Here is a 25,892-nt window from a genome sequence, read left to right as displayed (position 1 = left end):
ACCCAACGCAAAAGAATCTCTGCAAGGACGTTCTGTACTGAGTCTCCATAACAGCTAAGACGCACATAAACCATCCATACACAGCCACATAGCAAACACCACACAAGGATTAACTAAAAACAAACCATCACACAGTGACAGTTTTTTCCCCGAACTGAAGCTACCAACAGCACAGTAAAGTTTTATTGCAATTTTCCCTCTCACTCCCACCAACTAACCCCTCCCAACCCCTTCCTTTTTAGATCCACCTGGGCATCTGTAGACTATGACAATGGCAGTGGTGCACAGTAGAAATCCCAATAACATATAGTAAGCAGGTTTGCATGACCTGAGCAGTGTGCACTATAGAAGTAGCATGGACAGCAAAAACAGAAATGTATCTTGGTTTGCCTTCCATCCTGATTATGCTTTCCCAAGCATGAAAATACACTCTGCCTCTAACGTGTATGCAGAGATACTGTTCATTTACCTGAAACAGTGTTGCTAGACAACATCATGCTATCTGAAATCTCCCTTTCCATTGAAATACATGTTTTCTCTCCTTTATAAGGCTCACTGCCTGGAGGGGAGTGGGGCTGCTGTGCTGAGTCTCGTTCTTTCACTGGTTTGCTGTTGTCCTGTGTATGCTGGCATTGCTAAATGCCATTTAGTGATGTTCACCAATCCACTGACAGAGACTGTGGTTATGTTTCCATGGCACTGGTCTTCCAGGTTTCTCAAGGGATATAGGACTTGGATCTTGGCTGCCCTGTGCCTTCTGGTGAGAGTTGAGGCTGCTGCAGCAATGGTATGTGGTGTAAGGAAGGAGGGGGTCAGTTTGTCCCCCTTCCCCATACATTTGACATAAAATGAACCACCTGCTATTGCAATAGTGGGGGGATGACTCCCTTTCCCTTCTATGGCCTCAGTGGACAAGTACCTGGCACATATACAAGCAGGGCTGTTGCAAGATACATTTGGACACCATTTTTTGTACCCCAGACTCCATCTTTGGATAAGACCGCATTCTGGTATCTGCGAAGCCTTCTCTCCCCTCAGCAGCGTTGCGCACAGAGAACACTGACAGCCCCCACCTTCTCCCTCCTGTGCCTGTGCCACCCAAGCCCATTTCTGACGGATGCTCTGGCGCGAATTGTTGCAAGCAAACAGTGTATTCTTTTCATCCTTGCTCTGATATCACTGCCCTGCGTGTGACCAGGCCGAATCATGACTTGTGGCCCATCTATCTCAACAAACTCACTCCTGCACCTCTCACCCCCACTGTTGGAAAATTACTGCCTGGTCAACCCTGTGCCCCTCGAAGCCTTCTTTTGATGTAGCAGAAGTGTGACTCTTCCCTGCTGGCCACCCCAGAGTGCCCCCAATAAAACCAAGCTCCTGTCATTATATATTAGGTCCTAAACTAACATGTGTCAATCCATCCCCTCCCGTTCTGAAGTGCCAGACTCGACAACTGTGAATCCCACCCCCAATAAGACACTTGGAGGGCAAGAGCCCTACACCTTTTACCTCGCCAATGACCTGAAGCAGGATGATGTAAATAAACGTGTACAATTTATAGGCTTCTCTTAATACCAAAGGTTTCATTTGTGGTTTTTTACTGCATGCCTTGTGATAGTGTATAGATTAGTTAGTGTCAGGCTGGTAATATCCACATCCAACGCAGGAGCTGCTGAGTCCCACGATCCCACTAAGATGTCTAGCTCACAACTAAACTGAACAGCTGAGTACTAGACACCCCTGGGGGGAAGGGGGAAAAGTGGATAAAATAACAAATCAGACACTGGATCTTCTATCTTCATCCGGTCTCTGCATGAATGAAAATTGTTAAGCATTAAATAATATTACAAAACTAAACAACTATTATTTTATGAATATCAACAATCCTACCTGAATACCCTCTGCAAAAAGCCCAGAGGATGATAATTATTTCTATATATTTTTTTTTTAGTTTTGAAATAACTCCAACTCTTTTACCCTGAAAGCAAACTTTGGTGGTCATGTTTCATAACGGTGCTGCTGAAAAGCAATGAACTGAATGTCATTACAAGTGACTAAACTGATGGAGGTTCCTTGTGGAAATAAATGAACTTGAAGAAAAGAAAATGTGTTTCCAAACAATGTCAATAAAACTGTGAACACAAACTCCAGAATGTCTCAAGAAGATGAGTCTTTTGAATGAAGCACACTTGAAAAAATAGTTGAAAACACAGAAATAATCTTTTGTTTTCCTTAAAATGATACTATTTCCTTAATCAGTTCATTCCATTTCATTTACCTCTCTTTATGGAAATAGTTCAACAACCAAAGGAAATACCATTTAATGTTGAGTGCAGTTTTAAAGTAAAGTTATTCCTCAAAAACGTCTTTGCATGTAATGAGATGCATTTGGAAGATTCCTCATATAATATGGTAAACAAGTCTTATATATGTTCCTCTTTGTTAAAAATACCTTGGCTCAAAAATAAATATCCTTCTTGGTGCTGCTTTTAAAAAACAAGGTTGCCTGTGCAGTCATTAACTTTAATAGCCTTTAAATATCATGTTTTCATGACTTAATCTCTGATGAATGAGTTTGCCATGTAAAAACACTGGCTTCACAACACGATATCTTTTAATCCTTGCACTTCAGAGGAGAAAATAACAGAAGATAAGGCTAACTTTGGCAGTTCATTTAGATTAATTACATAAAAAATACTTAGCTTATTTTATGCTTTAGAAGACCTCTCAGCATTTTCTTCCACAGGGAAAATTAATTTCTTAAGAGTAGATGTAACTTGAATGAGTTGTTTCTTTTTCTTTTAGTGTTGAAGATATTTTCTTAAGAGTTTTCCAAGGCCCAAAACATAGGAGATAAACAGAAACATGACCAGCTCAGGAAACTAAACTAATGAAAGGCAGTTTAGAATGTTGGGAGTCACACCATTGTCAACCTGCCACTCAATCAGAACTCCTGCCTCTGCCCTCCATCTTGGCTTGGGGTATCTGCAGTACTCTCAATATGGAAGTTAAGGCCCAACCATTTTAACAGTTAAAGGACTATATTTAGTTTTTAAACCTAACAATGAAATAAACAAAGAACATAAGAATAATAATTCTTTAATTACCACCTATTTACTATGGAACCTGACAGTACCCCCTCTCCAAGCCCTCCCTCCCGGACCAGGCTTGAAAGGATACTTCCTATGAAATTTGGCGACAAAAATTGGAGCATGGACATCACTAGCAAATTCCCAAGAGCGTTCCTCAGGCCCAAAACCTTTCCAGTCTATTAAATACTGAAGTTTTCCACGAATTCTTCTAGAGTCCAAAATTGCTCTGACCTCAAATTCTTCAGATTGATTCTCCACTAAAACTGGACTAGGAGGAACTCCTAATCTAGTTCCATCAACAAATGGTTTTAACTGACTAATGTGAAATGTTGGATGTACTTTTAAATTTTCGGGAAGTTTCAATCTAACTGCAACTGGATTTATCACAGTCTCAATCTCAAAAGGACCTATAAATCTTGGACTAAATTTAGTTCGACCCTTGATTTTCAAATTCTTGGTAGACAACCAGACTTTATTCCCAACACAAAATTCTGGCCCAGGCTTGCGTTTAACATCAGCAAATCTCTTATAACTAGCCTTACTCAATTGAAGTGCCTTGACTGCTCGTACCAAATTTTCCTTCATAGTCTGTAATCTAATCTCAACTGCTGGACTACCAATGTCTTTCTCTATCTGTTCTCTAAGGAAACGAGGATGGAAACCACGACTACAGAAAAAAGGTGACATAGAAGTAGAATCCTTCATAGAATTATTATATGCAAATTCTGCTATCCAAATTAGATCTACCCAACTGTCTCCTGCTTGCAAGTAACATCTTAAGTACTTTTCCAACTCTTGATTAACACGTTCCACTTGACCATTAGTCTCGGGATGATATCCAGATCTTAATTTAACTTCCACACCAAGACTTCTACAAAAGGCCCTCCAAAATTTTGAAATAAACTGAGAACCTCTATCGGAAATCACCTGACTAGGTAAACCATGCAGCCGAACAATGCCTTGAGAAAAATGCTGTGCCAAACTTTCTGCAGTAACTTCCCCTTTAATTGGAATAAAATGACTTTCTTTAGTAAGTAAATCAACAACAACCAAAATTGTAGAACAACCCTGATCCTTAGGGAGATCAACTATAAAATCCATAGAAATAGTATGCCACGGATGCGGCGGAATTGGAAGAGGGTCTAATAAACCCATTGGTTTACCCACACGTGACTTGGCTCTAATACAAGTCTCACAAGTCTTAACAAAGTTTAAAATGTCACTTCTCATTGTATCCCACCAAAATTCCCTCCTGACCAACTCTAAAGTTTTTCTAAACCCTGGATGACCTGAGAGTTTTGATTCATGACAATCAATCAAATTTTTTTCACAGAGCTTCTCTGAAGGAAGATATAATCTAGTGTCGAAATATGGTAAACCATTTTTAATTTTTCTCACTGGGTCCTGTCTCACCCATTCATCCATTTGTTCAGAAGTCATACAGTCTTGAATTTCTTTAGAAAAACTTCCTTCATCAAAAACTCCCGCCACAATAAAATGTTTAGAGGAAATCACATCTCCTTCAATTGTTCACTACCAGGAAACTGACGAGACAAAGCATCTGCCTTTCCATTTTGACTTCAAGGTTTAAAAGTAATTACAAAATCATAATCTGAAAAGAATAATGACCATCTTAATTGTCTGGGTGTAAAAGTTTTAGCTGATTTTAAAAATAAAAGATTTCGGTGATCAGTCAAAACTGTCACAGTGTGTCTAGCTCCATTTAAATAATGGCGCCATTCCTCAAAGGCTGCCTTGATCGCTAAAAGCTCACGATCCATGATGGTATAATTGTTTTCAGCTGAAGAAAATTTTTTGGAAAAATAAGCAACTGGATGCAATTGTCCAGTGTTTTCATGCCTTTGAGATAAAACCGCTCCCATAGCCAGATTGGAGGTGTCTGCCTCAACAAAAAAAGGCTTAGAAGGATCAGGATGTAAAAGCACAGGTCCTGTAATGAAACGATCTTTCAAAACCTGAAAAGCCTCTTCAGCTTCTTCACTCCAAATGAATTTTACTCCTTTCTTAAGAAGTTTAGTAATAGGAGTAATGATTTGAGAGAATCCTTCGATAAATCTCCTATAAAAATTGGCTAAAACCCAAAAAACTCTGCACCTCCTTAACTTTAGTCGGAGATGGCCAGTCTTTGACAGCCTTAATCTTCTTTAAATCCATCTCCAACCCACCAGGAGTAATCACAAAACCAAGGAATTCAACTGAAGAAGTATGAAATTGGCTTTTTTCCAATTTTGTAAATAAATGGTTTTCTCTCAATTTTTGTAGGACCAATTTTACATGACTTTGATGTTGTTTCAAATCTTGTGAATAAATCAAAATATCATCGATGTAGACTACAACAAAAATGTCCAGAAACTCACGTAGAACTTCATTAATAAAAAACTGAAATGAAGCTGGGGCATTACATAATCCGAAAGGCATCACTAAATATTCAAATAATCCATACTTAGTCTTGAAAGCTGTCTTCCATTCATCTCCCTCTTTTACTCTAACAAGATGATAAGCACCTCTCAAATCCAATTTAGAAAATATTTCAGCTCCTTGTATCTGATCTAACATAACTGAAATTAAAGGAAGTGGATATCTGTTTTTGATGGTTACCTTATTTAGAGCTCTATAGTCAATACAAGTCCTCAATGTTCCCTCTTTTTTAGGCACAAAAAATAAAGGAGATGCCACCGGGGACTTGGAATGTCTAATGAAACCCTTTGCTAAATTTTCAGTTAAATACTCCTTAAGGTAATCGTTTTCCTTTTCAGTAAGTGCATAAACCCTGCTACAAGGTAAAGTGGCTCCTGGTTCAAGTTCTATCTTACAATCAAATGGTCTATGAGGAGGAAGACCACCTGCCACTACCTCATCAAAGACATCACTGAATTCTTTGTAGCAATCAGGTAACTCTCCCATAACAGCTCCAATAGTATGAGAGTGAAAAAGAGCTCCAACCTCTCCTAAGAACCTTGCACCCTTAACATCATCAATCTGAGTATCTTCAAGGGATTTACCTTCAAAACAATGTTCCTTACAAAAATTGGAATTTAATTCAATCACCCTTCTGCCCCAATCAATCAAAGGATTATGATGTGTAAGCCAGGGCATGCCTAAAATAATCTTCAATTGTGGAGCATCGATAATCTCAAAAATAAACTCCTCTCCATGGTTCCCTGCCATAATCATTAGTAAGGGAGAAGTTTCATGTGTGATTGGTCCTGAAGTTAATTCTGATCCATCCACTGAACTAACCTGCTCAGATAAAACTTTCTTCACTAAGGGAATACCTAAACTCTTTGCTACTCCCCAATCCATAAAATTCCCAGTTGCTCCTGAATCAATAATCACAGGACCACTACCCACCAATTTCTTTTCAGAAATCAAGGATACATTAATTGTTATGTGAGGAACTGCCGCCTGAAGAGTATTGGCTACTTGATGATTCTTGCCGTCAGGATTTTGTACTTTCTTTGGAGTGTAAGGGCAGTTCCCAAGAAAATGTCCACTCCTTCCGCAATAAAGACAGAGATTATTATTTCTTCGCCTATCTCTTTCCTCCTTAGAAAGAGGTCCTCTAATTCTTCCTGAACTTTCTGACCTAAAATCTCTATTTACAAACTCCAGCCTAGGTCTATCAAATCTAGGATTAGATTTATTCTCTTGTTTATTGTCTCCCCTCCTACGCTCCAATCTTCTTTCATAGAGGCGAAAATCTAACTGTACAACTAAATCCATCAAGGCGTCACAAGAAGTTGGTCTATTTACCACCCCAGACAAGGCGTCTTTCAATTCATCCCTTAAACCTCTGTAAAAAAGGGATGCTCTCTTCTCTTCTGGCCAGTTACTTTCAACAACTAGAGTCTTAAATTGGGTAATATAACTTACTAACTCTCGATTCCCCTGTTTTAACTCAAGCAGTTCACCATCAACTTGTAAGGATTCCTGACGTTTATCAAATAACTTACTGAACTCCTCCTTAAATAATTTAAAATCATACAAAGCTAAATCTTTTTGTTTAACCAACACTCCCTCCTGCCCAACTAGCAGCCTCCCCTGAAAGATAAGATATCATAAATGTTATCTTTGACATATCAGAAGAAAACACTTCCGGCCTACTTAAAAAATGTAATTTACATTGAGTGAAAAATGTTTGAAATCTTTTAGCCTCACCAGAAAAACGTTCAGGTGGTGCCAGAGGCACCGGTAAAATTAAAGACTTTAAACCTCCAATTGCTCCTAACCCAGAATCTCCCCTTTCCAGAACTGGAGGTTCCAAAATCTGTTCTTCTCTCCTACCTACCAACCTTTCTTCTGACATTTCCTGAATATGTGTTACCTTAATATTTAACTCCTCAATCTTTTTATTTAAAAGGACATTCTCATTTATAGAAACCCTTAATTCTTCCCTCAACTCCTTAATCATATCCCCCAAGGCTTCCATAATTATTCTGGGAAGTGGTCTCAGCAGCTCAGGCGAAGTTAACTACTTGGGCCTTTCATTCTGTCAGGCTGGTAATATCCACATCCAACGCAGGAGCTGCTGAGTCCCACGATCCCACTAAGATGTCTAGCTCACAACTAAACTGAACAGCTGAGTACTAGACACCCCTGGGGGGGAGGGGGAAAAGTGGCTAAAATAACAAATCAGACACTGGATCTTCTATCTTCATCCGGTCTCTGCATGAATGAAAATTGTTAAGCATTAAATAATATTACAAAACTAAACAACTATTATTTTATGAATATCAACAATCCTACCTGAATACCCTCTGCAAAAAGCCCAGAGGATGATAATTATTTCTATATATTTTTTTTTTAGTTTTGAAATAACTCCAACTCTTTTACCCTAAAAGCAAACTTTGGTGGTCATGTTTCATAACTGTGCTGCTGAAAACCAATGAACTGAATGTCATTACAAGTGACTAAACTGATGGAGGTTCCTTGTGGAAATAAATGAACTTGAAGAAAAGAAAATGTGTTTCCAAACAATGTCAATAAAACTGTGAACACAAACTCCAGAATGTCTCAAGAAGATGAGTCTTTTGAATGAAGCACACTTGAAAAAATAGTTGAAAACACAGAAATAATCTTTTGTTTTCCTTAAAATGATACTATTTCCTTAATCAGTTCATTCCATTTCATTTACCTCTCTTTATGGAAATAGTTCAACAACCAAAGGAAATACCATTTAATGTTGAGTGCAGTTTTAAAGTAAAGTTATTCCTCAAAAACGTCTTTGCATGTAATGAGATGCATTTGGAAGATTCCTCATATAATTTGGTAAACAAGTCTTATATATTTTCCTCTTTGTTAAAAATACCTTGGCTCAAAAATAAATATCCTTCTTGGTGCTGCTTTTAAAAAACAAGGTTGCCTGTGCAGTCATTAACTTTAATAGCCTTTAAATATCATGTTTTCATGACTTAATCTCTGATGAATGAGTTTGCCATGTAAAAACACTGGCTTCACAACACGACTTCTTTTAATCCTTGCACTTCAGAGGAGAAAATAACCGAAGATAAGGCTAACTTTGGCAGTTCATTTAGATTAATTACATAAAAAGTACTTAGCTTATTTTTTGCTTTAGAAGACCTCTCAGCATTTTCTTCCACAGGGAAAATTAATTTCTTTAGAGTAGATGTAACTTGAATGAGTTGTTTCTTTTTCTTTTAGTGTTGAAGATATTTTCTTAAGAGTTTTCCAAGGCCCAAAACATAGGAGATAAACAGAAACATGACCAGCTCAGGAAACTAAACTAATGAAAGGCAGTTTAGAATGTTGGGAGTCACACCATTGTCAACCTGCCACCCAATCAGAACTCCTGCCTCTGCCCTCCATCTTGGCTTGGGGTATCTGCAGTACTCTGAATATGGAAGTTAAGGCCCAACCATTTTAACAGTGAAAGGACTATATTTAGTTTTTAAACCTAACAATGAAATAAACAAAGAACATAAGGATAATAATTCTTTAATTACCACCTATTTACTATGGAACCTGACAGTTAGACAGTACCAGCCGCCTCTCCCGGATCCAACCTGACCTTCACCTCGCACGGACCAGCCCAGCTGAACCACGTGATGCCTATCAACCCGCCTACCTCCCAGCCAATCTCATGGAGCTTGCCCCTATAGAACCATACTAGGACCCATTCCCTCACCAATCAAAATGTAACTTGTAGACTGTATGGAAGATGTCATCTATGACGCTGTAACCTTTTAAAATGCATTGCATCTGTTTTGTTTGCCAGAGTGCTCTCAAGGCAGCAGAGTTCTCTGGATGCTGAATTTTAGATAAAGACGCTGTCGTATCTCACAATCAATCTTCTGGTTTCATTCCCTACTGGGATGTGTCCATTATTCTGAGTCCTATTGCAATGTGGGGATGAGCGCCGTCACTTGGTGACCCCTGGGACGTGATCATGGTGCACCAAGAGATACCCCTGTGTTGTGCGGCGAGCTCCGGGAACCCCCCGAGCAAAACCATTGTCACCTGCGGCTGACCAATGAGTGCACACAAGAGAGGTTCCAAGGGTCCCAGCCATTGCAAATTAACGATTGCTTGCAAAGACGGGTCACGGCTTGGTTGGGGTGCGGCCCCGATTGTGGATAGACCGTGAACGAAGGCTCTCGGATCACCCCTGACATGTGAGTATTGGTTGCCAGAACCTCAAAGGAGGGTGATTTAAAAAGAAAGTGATGAGTATAAAAGTGTAATGGTGAGGAAATAGTGGGGAAGTCAGATTTAAGGTATAGGGTTTGTATGAGTGTTGACTGGTAGGCTTTTTCTTCGCTTTTCTTTATATGGCCATTAGGTTGTGAATATAGAGGTAATGGAACACAACAAGAGTTTGGGAACCTAGCCCGAAAGGGGTTGGAAGGCAGCGCCGCATAGCATTGTCTCGACCAGGGCAGGAAATAAGTGGAGATAAAATAGAAAAATGTAGGAGTCTTGTGTAATGAATAGACTCGGGAGATATTAGCAAATTCATTTTCTTTTGTGCACAACTCTCTTAGACATCAGCCCAAAACGGGCTCAGGGAAAGGGAACGGGGAGAGTGAGTGTGGGAGGAGAATACGATAGTGTGATCAAGAGATGGGCGGGGGTGTAACAAGAAAGGCAGCAGATCTGTGTATTATGTTAATTGTTGTTAAAGTGAAACGAGTCAGTATGTCCATGAGCATATGTAAAATTGTTTTGTGTTGAATATGTTCAGGTTATGTTTTTGAAATATGCTGGAGTCGAAAGGGTGTAAGTAAAAGGTTCTTTAAACTGTGATGTTATAAGCTGCTTATCAAGTATTATAAGGTGAACAGAAGTGTTTCTTGATTGTTTTGACACACGCACACATACAAACACAGAAGAGTAAAAGGAGGGAGCCTAGGGGGGCGACACACCCCTGGCACATATTTGCAAGTATCTCCCCCTGTACAGCGGGAAAATCCAGAAGTACCATGATCAGTGGCTCACCGAGATAAAGGGGGAGGGATCGTCACAAGTATGGCCAGAGGGAAGATCATTCGATAAAAGAATATTAGATCTTGTGATAACACACTTGTTGGCTAAATACCGGGGAAAGCAACTTCAAAATAGACGGGAAGTGTTAGATCTTTGGAGAATGTTCGAGGCAACGCCCCCTGGGAATAGCACAGACAAGCGCTATCGGATACGGCGTGGCAAGGCCCAGCAGTGGTGGGGGGGAGCAGATGGAGGGGAGCTAATGAAAACAGGGGACGAAGAGCCAACCAGACTTTACCCATTACTAACCAGGCCCGCTGCGGGATACAGCGACCCATCTTATTTGCCCATGCCGAACACCACCTCTGCTCCCGCAGCGACAACCCCGCCTCCCTATTACCCTAGAGGGTTGTACGGTCCCACGTGTGCCCCACTAGTAAATTTTGCACGCCTAACAAATGATTTAGAAAGACAACTCGCTACCACACAAATGGAATTGCCACAATTGAGAGCTCTATGTGACAGGGGCCAAATGCTGCCCGGGGGAGGGGAGCCGCCATCCATCGCGGCAGGTGGGACAACACCGTCACCACTCCCGTCCAAGAATCAATCTAGCCAGCCAGAGGACGGGTGGAAATCGGGGGAATTCTTCTTCCACCTTAACAATACCCCAATAAAAATAGTATGAAAATCGTACGAGTAGGACAAGAAGGTAGCCAAGCAAGTGAAGAGCAAGGAAGTGTAGAATCTGACAGAGAATTAGATGAGGTGTGCAGTGACTAGGGCTGTACCGAACTTCGGCTTCGAGTCCCTATTCTGCCGAAGTTCGGCTGAAATACAGCTATCTGGCTTCGGCAGAATAGTTTCTGTTTAGGGACTCGAAGCCGAAGTCCACTTTCTATGATTAGCTGCCCTCTCCCTGTTTGGGAGATGACAGCCAATCATAGAAAGTTTGACAGTGTTCAGGCTGCAGAAGCCAAACAAGCTGTTTGCCTATTGGCTTCTGCAGTCTGACCACAGAGGAACCAGCCTAACGTGTTGAAATAGGAAGCGAGGGAAGGGAACAGTTCTTCCCTTCCCTCGCTTCCTAAGCCAACAGACGGGCTCCAGCAGATGCCAGCACCCGGACCCAGAGAAATCACCAGGTAAGTGACCCCCCCCGCCATACCCCCTCATCACGGTGAGGCCGCGGGGGTGCCCTGCACCCCCACGGTCTCACCGCAGTAATTGCATGTATGCTGGTCGGGCCACCGGTGCAAAGCCGGTGGCCCGACGTTTATTTTGCATTGGGGGGCCGCTCCTACAGGAGCGGCCCCTCCAGACTCATGAGGCCGCCGGGGCACTTTGCCGACCCCGGCGGCCTCGATTTCGAATGTGCCCCCCATCCCCCTCACCACGGTGAGGCCGCGGGGGTGCCCTGCACCCCCGCGGTCTCACCGCAGTAATTGCATGTATGCTGGTCGGGCCACCGGTGCAAAGCCGGTGGCCCGACGTTTAATTTGCATTGGGGGGCCGCTCCTACAGGAGCGGCCCCCCCAGACTCATGAGGCCGCCGGGGCACTTTGCCGACCCCGGCGGCCTCGATTTCGAATGTGCCCCCCATCCCCCTCACCACGGTGAGGCCGCGGGGGTGCCCTGCACCCCCGCGGTCTCACCGCAGTAATTGCATGTATGCTGGTCGGGCCACCGGTGCAAAGCCGGTGGCCCGACGTTTAATTTGCATTGGGGGGCCGCTCCTACAGGAGCGGCCCCCCCAGACTCATGAGGCCGCCGGGGCACTTTGCCGACCCCGGCGGCCTCGATTTCGAATGTGCCCCCCATCCCCCTCACCACGGTGAGGCCGCGGGGGTGCCCTGCACCCCCGCGGTCTCACCGCAGTAATTGCATGTATGCTGGTCGGGCCACCGGTGCAAAGCCGGTGGCCCGACGTTTATTTTGCATTGGGGGGCCGCTCCTACAGGAGCGGCCCCCCCAGACTCATGAGGCCGCCGGGGCACTTTGCCGACCCCGGCGGCCTCGATTTCGAATGTGCCCCCCATCCCCCTCACCACGGTGAGGCCGCGGGGGTGCCCTGCACCCCCGCGGTCTCACCGCAGTAATTGCATGTATGCTGGTCGGGCCACCGGTGCAAAGCCGGTGGCCCGACGTTTATTTTGCATTGGGGGGCCGCTCCTACAGGAGCGGCCCCCCCAGACTCATGAGGCCGCCGGGGCACTTTGCCGACCCCGGCGGCCTCGATTTCGAATGTGCCCCCCATCCCCCTCACCACGGTGAGGCCGCGGGGGTGCCCTGCACCCCCGCGGCCTCACCGCAGTAATTGCAGGTATGCTGGTCGGGCCACCGGTGCAAAGCCGGTGGCCCGACGTTTATTTTGCATTGGGGGGCCGCTCCTACAGGAGCGGCCCCTCCAGACTCATGAGGCCGCCGGGGCACTTTGCCGACCCCGGCGGCCTCGCTGTGAAATGTGCCCCCCCTCGCCCCTTGAGCACGGTGAGGCCGCAGGGCCACAGGGAACCCCCGCGGCCTCACCGCAATAATGTTGTGTTTGTCGGGCCACCGGGCCAAAGCCGGTGCCCCGACATTTGTTTTGCATAGGGGGGCCGCGGCCCCCCCCAGAGTTATGAGGCCGCCGGGGCACTTTGCCGACCCCGGCGGCCTCCATTTCTAATGTGTCCCCCATGCTCCCCCCACCTCCACAGTTGTCCAGCAATGTACTACCATTGACCCCCACCCCTCAATTGTCACATGATCTCCCATGTTCCCGCCCACCCCCACTGTTGTCCTGCAATGTTCTGCCATTTACCCCCACCCCCACTGTTGTCCCGCAATGTTCTCCCATGTTCCCCCACCCCCACATTTGTCCCGCAATGCACTCCCATTTACCCCCACCCCTCAATTGTCCCATGATGATCTCCCATGTTCCCGCCCACCCCCACTGTTGTCCTGCAAAGTTCTGCCATTTACCCCCACCCCCACTGTTGTCCCGCAATGTTCTCCCATGTTCCCCCACCCCCACATTTGTCCCGCAATGCACTACCATTTACCCCCACCCCTCAATTGTCCCATGATGATCTCCCATGTTCCCGCCCACCCCCACTGTTGTCCCGCAATGTTCTCCCATGTTCCCCCACCCCCTCCATTGTGCCATGATGTCCCTGCTGGAGCAGCCCCCAGGGTTGCTTTTAGCCTTGCCCTCCATAGAGTTCTGTGTCTGAAATATTTTGAGTGGATCTCAGTCCCACTGGCTGTGATGGGACTTCTGCGTCCCAAAGAGTCTCATAGTTTGTTCCTTTTAGGCCATAGTTTCTTGATCTTATGATCCAGTTGTCCTGGGCCATGTATTTGTTCTTGTAGACTTGTGACAAAATGTGAAGAGTAGAATAATTGTGCATTTTCTTAATCCCGCAACACTTGTCTAGCAGTAACATCATCCTTTTCTTTACTTTAGTTATACCACAGCCCAGAAAAGACACAGCACGTACCAAGGAAGCTCACCCCTGAGACGGACTTACACCACCTTGATGCAGATGCCTGCTTAGTGCCCACAATCCTGGTGAGTACTATGGGGGTTTTACTATTCAGGGGAAGCTTGCGGTGGGAGGTTAACACTCATATGCCTGATTAAATGAAAGACTGCTATATTATGCTTGCTGCCGTCAATGGATGTACATAATGACACCAACTCCTGGCAATTTCAAGTGAGGTTTTTGTCGTTCATATTTTGGTTTTTTACATAGTTATTTTTGATAAAAGGTTTTTTCAAAAACTTTTTTAAAGGGAACCCTGATACCACTTCAGAGCCCAGAGCCATCATGCAGTACTGCCCTGCCAAAAAATTAAGTTTGACTTTTGCTTTACATTTCTTTGTCACCAGTACGAGCTTCTGATTTACCTAAAGGCCCACAAGCAACAGCTAGGAGACGTGCCCAGCAGAAACCCTATCCCTCAGAGCTGCAGAACCCCCTTTGTTGTCGGCATGAGTAGCACCAAGGAGAAAACCAGCCCTGTGTGGGATTACTTTACCATAAAAATGGACGATAACTCGAGACAGTGCAGCACATCAGCACTGACCAACCATCTGCGGTCCAAACATCACAATGAATATGTCCAAGATGAAAGGAAAAAAGAGGCAGTTGTTGGGAGAATCAATAGCAATGTGTCTCCCGCAAAGTGCAAGAGGGCATTGTCACAGCTGTCCATTAAAGATTGTCTGGACAAAAAACAAGCATGGCCTCTGGACAGCCCTTCCGCACATGCAGTGCATCGCAGTATTGGCGAAATGATAGCGCTAGACTTACAACCATTTTCTGTTGTTGAGGATGTCGGTTTTGTGCGTTTACTCCATAAATTGGAGCCTAGGTACAAGGTTCCATCACGTAAATATTTTTCAACGCGCATCATCCCCGACCTGTATGAGAAAGTGAGCCAGTTTATTGCTTCAGAGGTTCAGAGGGCTGAGAAAATTGCATTTACTGTGGACATTTGGACATCTGATAACACTGTGAAATCTTTTATGAGCTTAACAGGGCATTGGCTGGCCAGCAACATGAAAAGACATGGAGTTTTGTTGCAGTGCGAGGCTTTTGGTGGAAGCCATACTGGTGCCAAAATAGGATTAGCATTTCAAGAAATGCTAGAAAGGTGGCAAATTAGCCATTCCAAAGTGCACGTCATTCTTCGGGATAATGCCGCTAACATGTGCAAGGCCTTCAGAGAAGCAGACCTAGCTAGTGTGGGGTGTTTTGCTCACACCCTACAGCTTTGCATCCATGATGGCCTTTTTGTGCAAAGATCTGTGTCAGACATGATGGCACATGCAAGGAAACTTGTAGGCCACTTCAAACATTCTAGTTCGGCCACGTCCCGCCTGCACGCACTGCAAAAAGATCTAGGGCTGCCTGAATTGCAATTGATTCAAGATGTATCTACACGGTGGAACTCGTCCGTTTTGATGCTGGGGCGACTGGTGGGGCAGAGGCGGCCAGTAAGTTTGTACTGTGCGGAGGACGATAAAGTGTCAAATCTTTCTGCCTGCCAGTGGCTTTTGGCAGAAAATGTTTTATCTTTGTTGGCACCCTTTGCAGAGCTCACAAAGGAGATTTGCTCTCATGCATCAAGCATCTCCTTGGTTGTTCCTGCTGTGAAAGCTTTAAGGGCCTACCTGAGCTCTGGCGAGGTTAGGGACACTGGTGTGAAGCTAGTGAAAGCAGAGTTATTGAAGGCTGTAGAGGCAAGATTCAAAGACATTGAGGCTATATCTATCTACTGTGTGGCAACAGGCATCGATCCGCGGTTCAAATTAACATTTTTCAGCAATGATGTTGTGGCCAACAATGTGAAATGTTCTATCCACTCTACTGCCTTAGCCCTCTGCGAGCAGTCCTCCCCTCCTGAGGGGCAACCTGCAGACCCTGACCCACAAGAGGATGAGCCACCACCCAAGAAGAGCGTTCCACCATGTGGCATATGGGCATTCTGGGACAGTGTTGTTGAGCAGTCCACGGCTGGTGTGAGTCAGTCCATAAGTTCCCTGGACACTGAGCTCACTGTCTTTTTGAGAGAGCCGCTGCTCCCTAAAACTGCAAACCCGCTGGAGTGGTGGGACATGAACAGTGTTCGGTTTCCAGGGTTGGCAAAAGTTGCGCGTGTGTACTTGGCACCTCCTCCTACCAGTGTGGACGGCGAGAGAGTGTTCAGTTCAGCTAGAGATATTTATTCCGAATACAGAAGCAGCCTCTTAGCTGAAAATGTTGAAAGGCTTGTTTTCCTAAAATACAACCTTCCCCTTACAGGTTACTCTTACTAAGAGTGAGGGCTTTTCCCGTAACTTTTGTATTTTTTCTTTGTCTTTTCTCATAAGCTTACAGAGATGTGTCCAATTAATAAATATGTACCCATGCAATAGAATGCCTCCTTAGTTTATTCATTGAAATGCTGATTTTTTATGCACTAGAATATGTTTGCCTAAAAAAAAAAAACTATTCGGCTCACTATTCGGCTCCGGCCGAATAGTTGACAAACTATTCGGTATCCGGCCGAATACTAAATATGCTATTCGGTACAGCCCTAGCAGTGACCAGGATGAATATGAGGAAGGGGTGGCGGCAGCAGAAATGCCACTGCCGCTACGAGAAGAGCGGGAAGATGGGGTGGTGCGAAAAAGGTGTCAGGGAAGGCTCCGAACTAGGTTGGGAAACATGTCATTGAATAAGACGAAAGGAGTAAAAGTAAGAACGTGAGCAAAACGAAATTGCAAATGCCCCTCATTCACAAGGGAGCAGGGAGGCCCCATAACATACCAGGGTCACAGACGGACAAGAATAATCTGTTGAAGGCATTGCCCCCACTTTCGGGTGGGACGGGAAGTGGATATATGCTTTTGAGAAGCATACCGCAGGGGTCCCGCTGGCTATAGGGGATGTAAAGAGCTTGCTGGTGTCTGCTGTGGGAGACTAGGCAGACAGGTGTGGGTGAAGGCCAGTTTCCCGGGAGTGACAATAGATTGTGACCGATATGATGGGTCAGCGTTTAATAATGAAAAGGCTCAAGAAAGGGATGCACTACGGAGCACCTTCCTGATACCCCAGATTTACATTCAGTGATTCAATGCACCATGGGGGATGAGAAAGCGGCTGCACAGTGCATTCTTCGGGTGCAGGACATGTGGAGGTCGGAGACCAGTCAGCCTCCCTTTTTTACTTTATCATCAAGAGAGGACTCCCGAAGGAGGTACAGAAGGCCCTAGACAAAACTGCAGGGATAGAAGCCAAAGGATGGCCTGAAATTCAGAGTATTATAGTACACCAGGAGGATCAAAGAAAGAGAAAAAGAAATTGCACAGAGGAGGTTGACAGATGAAGCCAAACTTGTACAAAATAAGCTGGTGAAGGTCGCTGCGGTAACAGCGGCCCTGCCTACTGAAAGACAGTGAGACGGGGAGATGGGGTCAGGAGTTTCACTGGCAAGAATGGCAGCAACATGGTCTACAAACAGACAGGGGAAATGGGCTGGCGAGGAGCAATACGAGGGACACCAATGGCAGGGAAGGCCTGGAAGAGGACAAGGTGGGTACAGAAGACAAAGAGGTGGATTTGGAAGACAAGGGCCTTGGGGAGGGGGCCAGGGGACTTGTTGGAATTACAGGAGGTGGGGACATTTTTCAAGGGAATGCCGTGCCCAACCCATGGGATATTATCAAGGGCCCCAACGATCTGAAAATGAGCAGCAATTCGGCCACCCTCATCTGGGCAGCCCTTATGGATTACCGATGGGTGGTCATGGGCAACAAGAGCAATATTACAATAATTTTCATCAAGGAACACAACCAATCCAGCAAGGGTCACAAGCACCGCAACAGGGCATTCAACCACAATTAGCACGTCAAAACACCGTGGGACACACCCACAGAAATGTTTTTGCTACTTAGGCGAATGAAACAGCAATGATCAGGGAAAGCGTTCTGTCCCGGGAACAAATACCTGCCCAGATTAGGACAGCCCACAGAGAGCACTTGTGTCGTCCAGACGAGGAACCACTGGTGGGGGCGGAGATAGGAAACAAGCAGTTCATCTTTATGGTGGGCTCAGGAGCGGAAAAATCATGCTTGTGGAAGGCCGGTTTCCTCTGTTGGGCTAAAATTTGTAAAACACAGGGATTCCATGAGGCAATTTTGAAGGTTCCTTACAGAAAAGATTTGGACATAACGGTGGGAGGAAAGACGGTGCGGGCACCCCTGTTGTACCACGAAGAATCGCTCATAAATTTGCTGGGAAGAGACCTCCTCAGTAAACTTAATATGACCATCTCTTTTACAGAGCGAGGGATAGTGTGCTCCACTCCAGGGGTATGCCCACTAAGAGCCATGCTAATGATCAGTACCATGACAAATGAAGTAGCAATAAGGGTGGTTCCCACACACGTCGAAATGTTCATTTATAGGATACAGGTACTAGCTAGAGTGGTGCCTGAAATAACACGAAAAGAATGGCGAGCATCATCTGATTTTATTTTCCGCCCAATGGTAAACCCAGAAATTGTGCTGGGTACCATCCTCTCGATTGACCTACAAGGGGTGGAAGTATCAACTAAACGTATTGTGGCAATAGGACTGGACACGCATGGATGTTATGTTATTTTATGTTACATTGCATTTATATAGCTCTCTATATATCATTGGTATGACCTCAAATCGCTGGTTGGTTGAACGCACTCGGAAACCGTAGTTCTGGTCAGTTGAGAGAGAGATAGTGCTGTAGGGTGTATGGGTGAGTGGAGAACAATGTTGTGTATAGACCCAAATATAGCGCTACGTGATCTTTCTGACAAAGAGCTGTTCACTGATAGTGACACTGAAGGGGAGATCATTATGGAAATTTGTATGCCTTGCAACATGATTCAAAATAGACAAGTAAACAACCCCCTCATGGCCAGTGCCAGTGCACCGCCTTCAATTTTTGACCAAGACATGAAACGGGTACTACCGAATTAATGGACCACAGGGCCACACAATGTAGGACTTTTACAGGAGGTAACACCCATAAAAATAAAGCCTGGTGCAGTGCCACCCAGAGTAAGGCATTACCCACTGTCCAGGGAAGCGGAGGAAGGTATTAAAGACGATAAATGCACTACTGCAACAGGGCATTATTGTGCCATCAAATGCACCTTGCAATACGTCTATCTATCTGATCCAAAAAGCAAAGGGCTGGGCTTTGAGGATGATACAGGATTTACGCCCACTTAATGACGTCATACAGAAGGAGTTCCCTCTGGTCCCACATCTATCTTAAGTAGCATTCCAAAAGAGGCCACGTGTTTCACAGTAGTGCACATGAAAAATGCTTTTTTCTCAGTGCCACTTGACTCCAGTTCTCAATACCTAATGGCATTCACCCTGGGGGTAAAAAGATATGAGCACTGCAGATTGCCCCAAGGTTATTGCAAGAGCCCAAGCATTTTCAACAGAATTTTGCATGAAGACCTCGGTAACATTGATGTAAAGAGCACAATAATTCAATAAGTAGACAACCTTTTACTTTGCAGTGAAAGTGAAAAGCAATGTAGAGCAGACTCAATAACCCTGTTGAATCTACTAGCAACAAAGGGGTATACAGTAGAAAAAGGAAAGTTGCAGTACTGCCTGGCAGAAGTATTGTATCTGGGGCAACTAATATCAAAGGACGGTAAGAGAATAATCCCTGACAGAGCAGCAGCCATACGTACAACACTAATGCCCAAAACTGTAAAAGAGATGCAGAAATTCCTCGGCATATGTAATTATTGCCATGCATGGATACTCGATTATACAGCATACACACGCCCACTTGGCCTGTCACGTTGGCGAAGAAGAGGATTCAGAAGAGCAGACGGATCCCCAGTACAACACGCACAGTTGTTAAATGATCTCATCGAAGCATTGGCTGAACCCATGAGTGGTTGCTTTGGTGAAATGCCAGGCCCACACAAACAACACGGATGTCATCTCACTCAGGAACGCAGCAGCATTCGTCGCTGCGAAAGAAGCAGCATACATTAGCGCACCCAAGGCAGCAGAATGTGTAGTAAAAGCGAACACACAGAACAATAAAGAAGGGTACAATTCCACTCCAATCATGCAAATAATAGAATTACAGAGGCGCACCCTAATAGAGGAACAGGAGATATGGATAGAAAGGGGATGCAAGCAATCACCCACAGACGACCTCTGGCATCAAGAAATGACAGGAAAAGTGGTAATGCCAATAGAATGATTGCATGTGGCCTTCCGACAGCTTCATTTCCCTGCACACGTTACCAAGCAACACATAGCAGTAGACATCCAGGAGGAATGGTTTGTTCCAAACATCCAAGAGCACCTTGCAAAACGAATAATAGAGTGCATAACATGTCAGACATACAGCTCTGGGATGACCCTTGGAACGCTATGGGGAACACTACCTTGCCCAATTCGACCATTCTGAGAGTTACACATAGATCATGCCGACATGGGTGAAAGTTGTAACGGAGCAAGATACCTCATTGTGGTAGTGTGCACGTTTTCCCGCTGGGTGGAAGCAAGAACTTGTGCAGACCCAGACGCAAAATGTGCATCAAAGTTCCTGGTAAGGGAAGTATTACCCAGGTGGGGAATTTGTGATGTAATACTCTCCGATAATGGGACTCATTTTGTAAATGACCTTTTCAAAGAAGTGACATCATTGTTAGGTGTGAAGCACAAACTGTGTTCGATTTAACACCTGCATACAAACGGGATGGTCGAGAACATCAACAGCCTCCTTAAAAGCAGGCTCTCTAAATTGTGTCATACCCTTAAAAAAGAACTGGGTGTATTGCCTGCCCCTAGCACTGTGCCAACTCAGAAAGCAGCCTAGTAAGGACTATCATTTGTGCCTGCACGTGATAGTGACGGGGAGGAACATTCAAACGCCACTATCTCCAGTGAGGCGGGCATCAGACACTCATAGAGCTGCCACAGTGCTGGGGGACGAGTTTAAAGAATATCTCACTCAACTGACAAGAGCTGTGCGAAGTATAGCTAAACAGAGAGCCCCCCCATTCACAAGATCAGGTGAAACAGATACAAATACCCCAGCCGCAGGCAGTCCAACATCGCAGTTAATGCCCGGAGAGAGTGTATATGTGCACAGTTTGAGCGGCGATGGAATTCTCCAAGATTTCACGGCCCTTATGAAGTAGTGTTTTGCACACCTTCTGCTGTGATGGTTAAGGACCTGAAATACTGGATACACCTCTCAGACGTAGGAAAAGCACACGGTAGCACAGCACCCCATGGGGAACAGCCACAATAAAGGGAAAGTGCAGTGCCATAAGTAAAAAGTGCATAGAGGGTAAAATGGATGCAACATTTTGTAACAGTGTACAGCATTATGAAGCATAAATGCTTGGATAAGATGCAAAGTATTGAAAAACATCTTTCTTTCTTTCTTTCTTTCTTTTTTCTTTCTCTCTCTCTCTCGCTAGTATCTTATTGCAATAGTACTGGTCCTCAAATGAACGTAATTAAATTGCCTATTGAGGACATAAATTATAGTATATTGTTTGTTTGTGTGTACTTAACCCATTCATATTGCCCCTTTAGGGACAAACATTGCATAGAGAAGGGTCCTCACTAACAACACTACAAATGTAGATAGCAATAGGGAAAACGTTAGTGCCACTCGAACTTATAGTTATGAGTGTGGGTTGTATTTCGTTGCTATTGTTTTCTCTATAATGTTGTTTTGTTTGGGTATGTACTGGAGCATCACTTTTAACTTGGGTGAGATAAAAGAGGGGGGGGTACGGGATAAAACTAATACAAGCGGGAACAAGCCTTGTTTGGAACGGTGTTAAAGTAATATGGGCCCACAATGCCTCGGCAAATCTTAATCTCACCACTCTACACAAGAACCGAACTTGTACATATGCTGCTATGAATTATGATGTTGATGAAGTATCAAATGATTAGAAAGTTCACACTCCATCCTTTGATGTATCAGTATCGACATATGAACACATGCACATCGCCGGGGAACCTGCCTCAGATGGTAAGAATATACACTTGAAACCCCATGCCTCAACCTCACAAATGTACTCAACTTCACAGTCTTGGCAGAGTGATAGTGAACACAATGATGAAACATAGATAGACATCTTTCCTATACAATATCAGAGAGTGAAAAAGGTATATAATGATTTAGGGGAGAATAGAAGACAGAAAAGGGGGGCAGAACGCAAAAGCTAGGATGCGTACCGGCCTGGGATTAGATGCTGTAGATGTCGGCCACCACCCTGACTAATCTAATAAATGGTATTCAGATATGAGTGCCATGGCCAAACAGGCGACCACCGAAAGTGGTTACGTCTGCTTTTTGATACCCCATGCCTCTGCGACTCCCAAAGTTCTCATACCGCAAGATATGCCTTTGTCGGATGCCCAGTGTCTCGTTCATCTAGCCCTTTGTAGGATTTGTAGTACCTTTCAGGCACACACCGTAACAGTACAAATGCTGCAGAACGGGAAAACATGTAATAACAAACCTCAAGGAGTACTTTGCATGAAGGAGCCATTTTTTATCATTAAAGGGACAATGTTCGCTGAAAACAGATGGCAAGAAGAGACAGTAACGTGTAAAGCAGAAGCGCTGCGAGGACTGTCGGAAGAAAAATTTCAATGGGTCGAACGAACATGCACTCCAGCGTGGTCTCAACACATTGCCTAACTGACCTGGGTGACAGCTCTTGAAAAACCTATCAAGGTACAACGAGAAATACAGCATGAACTTTGCTTTCATGGAGAAGGGAAGGTGTACATGGGATCAAACAAACACTGCAACAAAACTCTTATCCTCCTAGACATGGAGAGGTACTGCAGCCTTAATGGACACTTACTGGGTATGCAGCAAGCAAGTGTACCTGCAACTCCCACCGTCATGGAGAGGTACCTGTGCCATGGCCACACTGCATTCGGCCCTGATGGTGATCCTGGAAAGCCATGTCCAGGGAGAGAGGGTGCCAATCGAAATGTCCTCGGCACCCAAGCAAGTCACTGAAGAACCCCCCACATACGACATCCTGTCAGAAGATAAGTTGCAGGAAAGAGTCAAACTATATCTCCAGCAAGTCCGCAGAACTCCTAGCAGAAATTCCTGACCAATACAGACTCTTTAACACACCAGAAACATTATTTTGCTCACTTGTGCCAAGTATCCAGACGTGAGTGAATGCCAAATGGCTTCAGCTAGTTAGCTGGGAGCTGATCTAGCTGGCCAACGACACAGAAAGGATTCAATGTAATCAAAGTAGAACTCAGAGCCCTGCGGTTGATGATCATGCAAAACCGGTACGTCCTGGACCTCCTCACAGCAATGGACGGCAGTGTTTGCCGAAAAATCGGGAGTGCATGTTGTACATTCGCACCTTCTGCTGATGCTAACAATGGAACTTTATCACATGAGATAACTGCAGTGCACAACCTTGCTGGAAGAAGGAAGGGGGGATCCAAACAAGCAACTGGTTCGACAACATTTTTGACTGGGTCCCTTCCTGGTTCGGAACTATGATGAAAAAACATGTTCCAATTATAGTTTTCCTGTTACTGATTTTTTGTGTGTGCCAGTTAGGGGTTCGAGGCTGTGTAAAATCAATGCTTAGTTCTGCAATGAGGATGGTGACTATGGGCAAAACAACAAAGGTGCAAACTATGAAGGATGCGCAAATACAGACCGGGAAACTAACAATCCTAAATATTGTATGACAGCAGTATTACATAACCCAGGGGACAGAGTGGATATTTTGTATCATACCACAATCAAGGAACCCCGGGAGCTGGAATGCTATAAGGAGGTGTGGGTGGACCTGGATGGGGATGGGGGAATATACATGACATGCGCCCCTGATGAATATGCTAGGAGAGCTCAAAGCTTACGACACCTGCTTGGGATGAGGCGGTACTGGAGGCGGAACACTACAGGAATGCTAGTAATATTCAAAGTAATTTGTTACCTTAAATGTAACAAAAGGGGGGAATGTAAAGAAGGAGGAGGTCGATTTGCCCCCCCATACATTCAACATAAAAGGAACCACCTGCTCTTGCAATAGTGGGGGGACGCCTTCCTTGCCCTTCTATGGCCTCAGTGGACAAGTCCCTGGCGCATATAGAAGCAAGGCTGTTCCAAGATAAATTTGGACTCCATTTTGTGGACCCCAGACTACATCTTTGGCCTAGGCAGCATTCTGGTATCTATGAAGCCTTCTCTCCCCTCCGCAGCGCTGCGCACATCGAGCACTGACAGCCCCCACCTTTTCCCTCCTGCGCCTGTGTCACACAAGCCCATTTCTCACGGATGCGCTGGCGCGAATTGTTGCAAGCAAACAGTGTATTCTTTTCATCCTTCCTCTGAGATCACTGCCCTGCATGTGACTGGGCTGAATCATGACTTGTGGCCCATCCATCTCAACAAACCCGCTCCTGCACCTCTCACCCCCCCTGTTGGAAAATTACTGGCTGGTGAACCCTGTGCCCCTCTAAGCCTTCTTTTGATGTAGCAGAAGTGTGACCCTTCCTTGCTTGCCACCCCAGAGTGCCCCCAATACAACCAAGCTCCTGTCATTATATATTGTGTCCTAAACTAACATGTTATGTTATGTTATGTTATTTTGCACTTATATAGCGCCTTATATACCATTGGTATGGTCTGAAGGCGCTGGTAGGTTGAACGCCCTTGGGAACCGCAGTTCAAATCAGTAGAGAGAGTAGAGAGAGTCAAAAGGTGCGTGTGAGCACCAGGTATGTGTACAGCTCGTGCAGTATCGGTGTAATAGCTGCTTTCTAGCGGTAGGTGTGGTGGTTGAGAGATCAGGGGTATGTGTTCGTTCTGGCAGGATTTATCCAGATCGGATGTGGCTGCGTTAGGCCTGAGGAGAACGCCTCGCTGGGGGGTGCGTAACCAGCAGTGATTACTTAGAGTGATGTGGGGTGAGCGGCAAATGTTGATATGAGAACAGTTATACCGAATGGTGTCATAGTATCTCTGTGTTCTATTTGAGTGATGGTGTAAGGAGAGAGTAAGCGTGTTGGTGAGATATGATGGGTTACATGGGGTACACTTCTATATTCAACTTTCCACGGGAGGCTCTTGGGCGTACTTCTTAATTCACAGAGAGGCTACAGGGCACACTTCTAAATTCAGCGGGTTGTTGGGCACATTTCTAGAATCACAGAGAGGCTATTGGACACACATCTAAATTCAACTTTCTAAATGTACTTCTAAATTAAACTTTCCACAGACAGGCTATTGGGCACGCTTTTAAATGCAATTCTATATTCAACTTATCACAGAGTGGGTACACTTCTAAATTCAACTTTTCACAGAGAGGCTGTTGGGTACACTTCTAAATGCTGCTTCTAAATGCACTTTCAATGCAACTTTCTAAATGTACTTCTAAATGCAACTTTCTACATAGAGGCTATTGGGCACACTTCTAAATGCAACTTCTAAATGCAATTCTAAATTCAACTTTCACAGAGAGGCTGTTGGGTACACTTCTAGTTCCCTTTTCACAGAGAGGCAATTGGGTATACTTCTAAATTTACTATTGACAGTTCTATTTAAGTGTGGGCATGCTAATATTCATAATTCCATCTAAGAGTGGACATGCTAACTCTCACAACTCCATCTAGGAGTGGACAAGCTAACTTTTACAGTTCCATCCAAGTGTGGGCATGCGAATATTCACAATTCCATCTAAGAGTGGACATGCTAACTTTCACAATTCCATCTAAGAGTGGACATGCTAACTTTCAAAGTTTTAACTAAGTGTGGGCATGATAATATT

The 25,892-nt window shown here is 44.8% G+C and overlaps 1 protein-coding gene across 8 annotated transcripts in view; it reads left to right on the top strand.

The window, feature by feature from the left end:
- LOC138569251 (uncharacterized) overlaps positions 1-25,892 on the top strand; it is a 557,461-nt gene that overhangs the window by 341,001 nt on the left and 190,568 nt on the right. For all 8 annotated transcript variants that reach the window (XR_011303199.1, XR_011303200.1, XM_069647113.1 and 5 more), the window contains one exon: positions 14,005-14,109. Coding sequence is in view for 6 of the 8 variants with exons in the window: in XM_069647113.1 (XP_069503214.1) it covers positions 14,005-14,109 (105 nt within the window). In the remaining 2 variants the exon portion in view is untranslated. The remainder of the gene's footprint in view (positions 1-14,004; positions 14,110-25,892) is intronic.

The sequence above is a fragment of the Ambystoma mexicanum genome, chromosome 1p (assembly GCF_040938575.1).
Source record: "Ambystoma mexicanum isolate Mex_15411 chromosome 1p, UKY_AmexF1_1, whole genome shotgun sequence".
Lineage (NCBI taxonomy): Eukaryota > Metazoa > Chordata > Amphibia > Caudata > Ambystomatidae > Ambystoma > Ambystoma mexicanum.
This window is presented reverse-complemented; position numbering and strand designations above follow the sequence as displayed.